Source organism: Alosa sapidissima, chromosome 23 (genome assembly GCF_018492685.1).
Source record: "Alosa sapidissima isolate fAloSap1 chromosome 23, fAloSap1.pri, whole genome shotgun sequence".
NCBI classification, from domain to species: domain Eukaryota; kingdom Metazoa; phylum Chordata; class Actinopteri; order Clupeiformes; family Clupeidae; genus Alosa; species Alosa sapidissima.
This window is the reverse complement of record NC_055979.1, coordinates 28,305,413-28,312,912: the sequence shown is the minus strand read 5'-3', so window position 1 is coordinate 28,312,912 and position 7,500 is coordinate 28,305,413. Positions and strand designations below refer to the sequence as shown.

The 7,500-nt window shown below is 47.7% G+C and overlaps 1 protein-coding gene across 1 annotated transcript in view; it reads right to left on the bottom strand.

The window, feature by feature from the left end:
- nbeal1 (neurobeachin-like 1) overlaps window positions 1-7,500 on the bottom strand; it is a 64,462-nt gene that overhangs the window by 4,657 nt on the left and 52,305 nt on the right. The window contains 13 exon segments of the mRNA XM_042081718.1: window positions 117-265; window positions 1,319-1,480; window positions 1,659-1,775; window positions 1,989-2,083; window positions 2,589-2,761; window positions 3,109-3,218; window positions 3,808-3,897; window positions 4,130-4,246; window positions 4,813-4,910; window positions 5,184-5,301; window positions 6,309-6,418; window positions 6,777-6,907; window positions 7,084-7,224. Coding sequence (XP_041937652.1) covers window positions 117-265; window positions 1,319-1,480; window positions 1,659-1,775; window positions 1,989-2,083; window positions 2,589-2,761; window positions 3,109-3,218; window positions 3,808-3,897; window positions 4,130-4,246; window positions 4,813-4,910; window positions 5,184-5,301; window positions 6,309-6,418; window positions 6,777-6,907; window positions 7,084-7,224 — 1,611 coding nt within the window.

Genomic DNA, 7,500 nt, shown 5'->3' with positions numbered 1-7,500 from the left:
AGGTGCGGGTGTTTAAAGAGAGAGAAGGTGCGGGTGTTTAAAGAGAGAGAAGGTGCGGTGGTTTAAAGAGAGAGAAGGTGCGGTGGTTTAAAGAGAGAGAAGGTGCGCTGGTTTACCTGTAGAGGTCTCGGATTGAGAGGTAGCCCTGTTCACTGCCCATGACCACGTACTCCCCCGACACACACATGTCCGTCACCTGCTCCTTCAGAGGCTCCGTGCGCAGGTGCTTCCCATTCACAGAGTACAGGTGCAGTGCGTTCTTATCCTACACACACACACACACACACACACACACACGTGCGCGCGCACGCACGCACGCACGCACACACACACACAGACACACACACACACACACACACACACACGCACGCACGCACAACCACACACACAGACACACACACAGACACACACACAGACACACACACAGACACACACACAACCACACACACAACATAACCATGTGAACAAGTAACAATGTAACAGTTGTCAATGTCATGTGTGTGTGTGTGTGTATGTGTGTGTGTGTGTGTGTGTGTGTGTGTGTGTGTGTGTGTGTGTGTGTTTGCCCCTCCACAAAGGTGTGTGTTGTGCGTGTATGCTTATGATTGTGTATGTGTGAATGTGTGGAGTTTAAAATGTGTGTGTATGTTCTACCTTGAGCGTAGCTTTGGTTTCCACACATGTGTGTGTGTGTCAGTGTTCTATCATGAGCATGGCTTTTCCCTAAACATAGGTGTGTGCGTGTGTATGTGTATGTCTGTGTGTGTGTTGTACCTTGAGCGTGGCTTTTCCCTAAATGCAGTTGTATTGTCCATATTTCATATTATTGTGTATATTGTCCATATTTAATACTGGTCTCTTATATTGTTCATACTTATTGCTGGTCGCTAGACTTTATCCCTGCACTGTTGCACTGTTGGACTTATCTGCACTACCACCATGACACACACCTTACTGAGCACCTTCCCACTGCTTACTGAATCACAGGGTCAGTCCCTGCCCTGTCACGGCAAGTGCCTCATGCTTATACATGACATTACATTCATGTGGATCATTCATGCTTATACAGTACAGTGCATTCATGTGGATCCTTGTTTTAGTATCTTTAGTGTCTTTTAATGTTCATTTTAGTCATGTGGATTTGTTTTTTTATCATCCTGTTTATGTTGTTGTGTGTGGTGTCATAAGCTACTGGGACCTTGAATTCCCCCTTGGGGATCAATAAAGTATCTATCTATCTATCTATCTATCTATCTATCTATCTAACTGTGTGTTTGTGTGTGAGAGTGTGTGTGTGTGTGTGTGTGTGGTGTTGTACCTTGAGCGTGGCTTTGCCCTCTACACAGGTGTGTACGACCAGGTGCCCCTCCCAGGAGATGGCCAGGTGCAGGATGGACACAGGAAGTGAACTCTCACAGGGTGGACGCAGCGAGCGCATGTACTGACCCCGCCGCACCGTGTGGATAATGACCGTTCCGTCCTGTTCTCACACACACACACACATACACTTAATGCAAAGCCATATTCCAGAAAACCCATCAGATCCATTCTATACATCAGCAAACTAGAATTATAAGTGTGTGGGCATGTGTGACCGATCTGTGTGCTTGTGTATGAATGTGTGTGTGTGTGTGTGTGTGTGTGTGTGTGTGTCTTACCCGTGATCCTGAGACTGCCATGTCAAGTTCAGTACTGATGCTGACACTGACCACCTCATCTGTGTGTCCATAGAGCACCTGAACTGGCTTAGGGTACAGACCCACTGGAGCTCCACCCTACACACACACACACACACACACACACACACACACACACACATATATGCCATTTAATGCTACTACATTTCACTATATTTCAAGCCTCCACTCCTGCCAAAGCCACCTGAACACCTGCCAGTCCGAGTGTCACCTGTCACCTGTACCTCCAGGCGTTCCCTTGTTTACCAGCCAGCGTTAGAGTTGTCATGGCAACAGGGCGTGTGGTCTCACCTGTTGCTGTACCTGCCAGACCATGCAGGTTGTGTCCCTGGAACCAGAGATCAGGTGGATCCCACAATGGTCCGTCGCCAGGCATGTCACAATGTCTGCACCACACACACACACACACACACACACACACACACACACACACACACACACACACGGTATTTGGCACACATAATATTTGATATGGTTTCAGGTGTCTAATTTACTTTACTTTAGACAGTTGTGTGTGTGTGTATGTGTATATATATGTGTGTGTGTGTGCGTATGTGTGTATATGTGTGTGTGTGTGCGTATGTGTGTATATGTGTGTGTGTGTGTGTGCGTATGTGTATATATGTGTGTGTGTGTGTGTGTGTGTGTGTGTGTGTGTGTGTGTGTGTGTGTGTGTGTGTGCGTATGTGTATATATGTGTGTGTGCGTATGTGTATATATGTGTGTGTGTGTGTGCGTATATATGTGTGTGTGCGTATGTGTATATATGTGTGTGTGCGTATGTGTATATATGTGTGTGTGCGTATGTGTATATATATGTGTGTGTGTGTGTGCGTATGTGTATATATGTGTGTGTGCGTGCGTATGTGTATATGTGTGTGTGTGTTTTACCCATGTGTCTGATGTGCTGGCTGGTGGTCTTGCCCTTGACCAGTGAGGTGACCCGCAGGCTGTTGTCCCAGTGACCGCCGCTGAAGAGCAGCTTGCCGTCGTGCGACACCACAAACAGACGAGTTGTCACCTCGATACTCGGGCAGAACGGACCAGACAGGAAACGCTGTGTCCTGCAGGGGGGGGGGGCAGGGGTGACAGACAGACAGACAGACAGACAGACAGATAGATAGATAGATAGATAGATGGATAGATAGACAGATAGATAGATAGATATCTTTAATGACCTGGTGCATGCCTGACCAGTGTGTGTGATAAGACCACACAAACATTAAAATGGCTTGAGCGGTCACAAAGACAGGCAGATGCATTGAAAAATCTATAAAAGCACACACACACACACACACACACACACACACACACACACACACACACACACACACACACACACACACACAGAGAGACACAGAGACACACACGCACGCGCACACACACACACACAACTGAGCGAGTGACTCACTTTGGGTTGGACACGGTGGGGTCTTTGATGAAGGTAAAGTAGTTGGAGATGTTCTTATCGTACGGCAGCCAACCGTGAGTTCCCATCAGGCAGTTCTGGCTCACCGTCACCTGGGCAACGGAACACCAGTGGTTACCATGAGAACGCTTCACCACGGAATCTCATCATAGACTGTATATATAAAACTGAACAGTGAGGCTCAGACGACGCTCTGTCCAGTTCTATATACAGTCTATGTCTTACACCAACTGACACTAGTAACAGACGGTCAGTTACTGGAACTAGAGTTATTAAGCTACTTGGTTGTCTGTAGATGTGTTGTGGATGGATAGGACGCTCTGTGCCTGATGTGTGATTGGTGCTCGGGACCAAGCCATGGCTCTCTAAGAGGGCAAGTAGAGTATACTTATTATAAGTATACTTGTAAATTTGCCTCTCTAAGAGGGCAAGTAGAGTATACCTATTATATTATAAGTATACTTATTAATTTGGCTGACGCTTTTATCCAAAGCGACTACGCTACCACCACCCAGTAGAGTAATTGACTGGAGTGGAGCTAGTCCCATGCATGGGACAGGGGCCATACTCTCCTGAGACCTGAGTGTGTGTAGTGCAGCCGTGCTGCAGTGTGTGTTGTGCTGTGGGGGGACATCAGAGTCGGACATGACGCCCGGAGCGCAGGGGGACCTGGAGACTCACCAGCGTGTCAGGGCTGCCCTGGGAGATGAAGGAGTGGGACTGGTTCTTAGGGACCACGGCCTTCACCAGAGCAACACCGTCACTGATGCCCTGTAACAAGAGAACAGGACAGTCAGTCAGAGAGGGAATCAATCACACACACCGAACACACACACACACACACACACACAAATCAGTAATCCTACTGTATCCTGCACCAGTAAGACCCAAGTCCTCACTGATCTCCACATAGATAGTCAATCACACTCACACACACACACTCATACACACACACACACACACACACACACACACACACACACACAGAAAAGTGCTCACTGACCTCCACAAAGAAGGACTTGAGTTCGGTGACATGCTCGAAGATGCTGAGGGGGCAGCCATCCAGCCGGGCCTTCCTCCTCTCCAGCTCCTCCAGTGACAGACGCACAGGATGGGGCTCCTGGCCAATCACAGACAAGGGTCAGCCAGGGTCACCAGTCAATCAAACACATCAGCCAATCATAGCCAAGGGTCAGCCAGAATCACCAGCCAATCAAATCCACCAGCCAATCCCATCCAGCTATTAACACAGCTCTTGCCAATCCCAACACTGAGGGGTCAACCTGAACCTCTGAGGTATCTAAAGCTCTCGTGTAGCGTGTGTGAGCATTAAACTGACCCATCCACCAAGGCTTGTGCTGAGAATCTTGCTCATGGTATGAAAGCAACACGATGTACTATTTTACCTTAACATGATGGCTCAAACTCATTCTGATGTTACACTGACTTAACATGTGGAGAATGGAGTCTCTAACCCGGAACGCCTGGTACTGCACTATGGAATGCTATGGAAGCGGGTAGGAGCAGGACCCAGGCATCTGTTTTAGAGGAGTTGGGAATGCCCTCAGGGCTACATGGGTACCCATTACATTGAACATTGAGGAAATAGATTTTGCCAGGTGATTAAATAAGCTTTAGACTTTGCCTGTCATTTAAATGAAGGCCCCACATGTCACAGGATCTTACCTTGATCAGCTGGCACGGAGTCTGGCCGAAGTTACTGATCATCCCCTCCAGAGCCTTACGTTCTTTCTCATCAGTAATGGCGTCCAGATCCACCGCCCCTGAACACACACATACACACACACTCATTACTAATCTGTACGCTATAGTGCCCTTACTCATCATTAAGCAGAGAAGCAATATAGCATTCGCATAACAATTTTGCATAACTAGCATCCGTACCTTCATAAGTGAATTACAGTAGCTTTAGCATAACTAGCATCATAACATTCGTACCGTCATACGTGCATTGATACATTAGCATTAGCATAACTAGCACCCGTACCTTCATAAGTGCATTGATACATTAGCATTAGCATAACTAGCATCCGTACCTTCATAAGTGCAGTAGTAAAAGACGTTGAGGGCCTCCACTGCAGCCGGGCCTCTTTGCTTGTACCCAAAAATCAGATCAATCCATTCATGGAGATGGGCAGAGACATACTCAGACTCCTATAACACACACACACACACACACACACACACAGAAGCTGGTTAATATACTTTAATTTCTTGGCTTTAAATAACTCTAGCTGAGACAAATGACCTTCAGAGCAGTTTGGACCAGCAGGGGGCGTAGACACGCTGTGCATGAGCCCGGTGGAGGGGCTGTGAGAACGAGTGTGTGTGTGAGCGTAAGCGAGTGTGTGTGTGTGTGTGTGAGCGTAAGCGAGTGTGTGTGTGTGTGTGTGAGCGTGTGTGTGTGTGTGTGAGCGTGTGTGTGTGTGAGTGTGTGTGTGTGTGTGTGTGTGTGTGTGTGTGTGTGTGTGTGAGGGAGCATGTGAATATTAAGTGACTTTGCTCATGGATTAAGGCATTATTAGGGATCAGGTGACTAATTCTTCCCATATTTCTGTTAGAAGGAAGGTTAAGTAGGCAGACTGCAAATGAAAGGTCCTGTATAAACTGGTACACTGGATGGTGTTAAAACAGGTCGTCTCTGTGCAGTTGGCAGCTACAGCAGTGGTTCTCAAATTTTTTTCTGTCATTCCCCACTTTGGAGGTGAGGAATTTTCAAGCCCCTCCTGACCCCATCAACCCGGCAAAATGGAAATGTTAAAATATATTTTTTTCTACCGTTTTGGTTCCACGTTACTTTTCTCGTCTCGGTCTATGATCAATCTATGATCCTCCTTGTCATAAAAAGAAAAGGCATTATCAAAGATAGGCACAAAAAAACACATGTCCTCCTGTTTCTCCCGCCCCACCTGTCATGTCTCTATTCCCCACTAGAGGGGGCCGCCCCACACTTTGAGAACCACTGTGTTACGGGAAGTTCCAAGGAAACGTGGGCGTTACATAGGACGTCTTAAGCACTTGGTTCTTTCTTAAAGCGAATCAGTGAGCCGGAACTGTGTTGGAACAGAACCCGTTTAGAATCATGGGATATTTCCCAGCGGGAGCGGTGTCAGGGAGTGTTGTTGAAGATGAGTGATGGGGTTGTCATGGCGATCCCTCACCAGAGCTTTCCGGTGTTTGTAGATGAAGTCCTCCGGGGATTTGGCCCATTTAGGCAGGATGACGTCATTAACCCGCTCCTTTGAGATCTGCAGCCGGCCCAGGTCAAAACCTACAGCATGGAGCAGGGGAGGGGACAGAGAGAGAGAGAGAGAGAGAGAGAGAGAGAGAGAGATGAGAGAGAGAGATAAGAGAGAGATAAGAGAGAGAGAGAGAGAGAGAGAGATGAGAGAGAGAAAGAAGAAAGAGAGAGAGAGAGAGAGAGAGATGAGAGAAAGAAGAGAGAGAGAGAGAGAGAGAGAGAGAGATGGAAAGATGGGGTAAAGGAAGGAGGAAAGTGACAATGAGAGAAAACACATCAGGTCCCTGGCCAGCAAGAAGGAAAATATTGGCATGGCTGTGTGTGTGTGCAAGTGTGTATGTGTGTGTGTGTGTGTGTGTGTTTAGCTGAGGCTTCTAGGAAGTCCCACCATTCTGGTTCTCCAGGAACTCCGGGAAGTAGAAGAATTCTGGGATGAGCTCTTTGACGTCGTTGGGATTGTCAATCAGAGTCTGCCATGTGGCCGGGATGGAGTGGAACTGCCGATCCGCACAGTCAAAGCTGCAGGACACACACACACACACTTAACATTTTTCTTTATTACAAAGTGGAACTGAGGACACAGCATCTAAACTGTGCCAGGTGAGTGAATAGAGAAGCTTCTCAAAGACCTGGAACATTCTAGAGAGTTCTACAGAGTTCTAGAGCATTCTAGAGCGTTACAGAGAGTCACTCACCGCCCACTCTGCAGCTGGATGTGCAGGGAGGTGAATGGTTCGACCCGGATGAGGTAGTGCATCACCCCCGCCGCGTTGGAATAGTGTGTCCCGTAGTGGAAGCGGTCGATGGTACCCGTGGGGTCCTCGAAACTCTCGTACCTGCAGACAGCAAACCAGAATAGCAGAGTTACCACACCGTGTGTGTGTGTGTGTGTGTGTGTGTGTGTGTGTGTGTGCTCTGGAGAGGTGGAAGGCAAGACTAGGATTCAGCTGAATCTCTCCTCCAGCTGGAGAACTCCATTCACATCTCCATCTAGGATCCTGCTTACCGCTTTAGTCATGCCATCATTGCTCACGCATGCAACATGCAAAGATATTCAAACTTGAGTGTGGTGTGTGTGTGTGTGTGTGTGTGTGTGTATGTATGACTTCCTC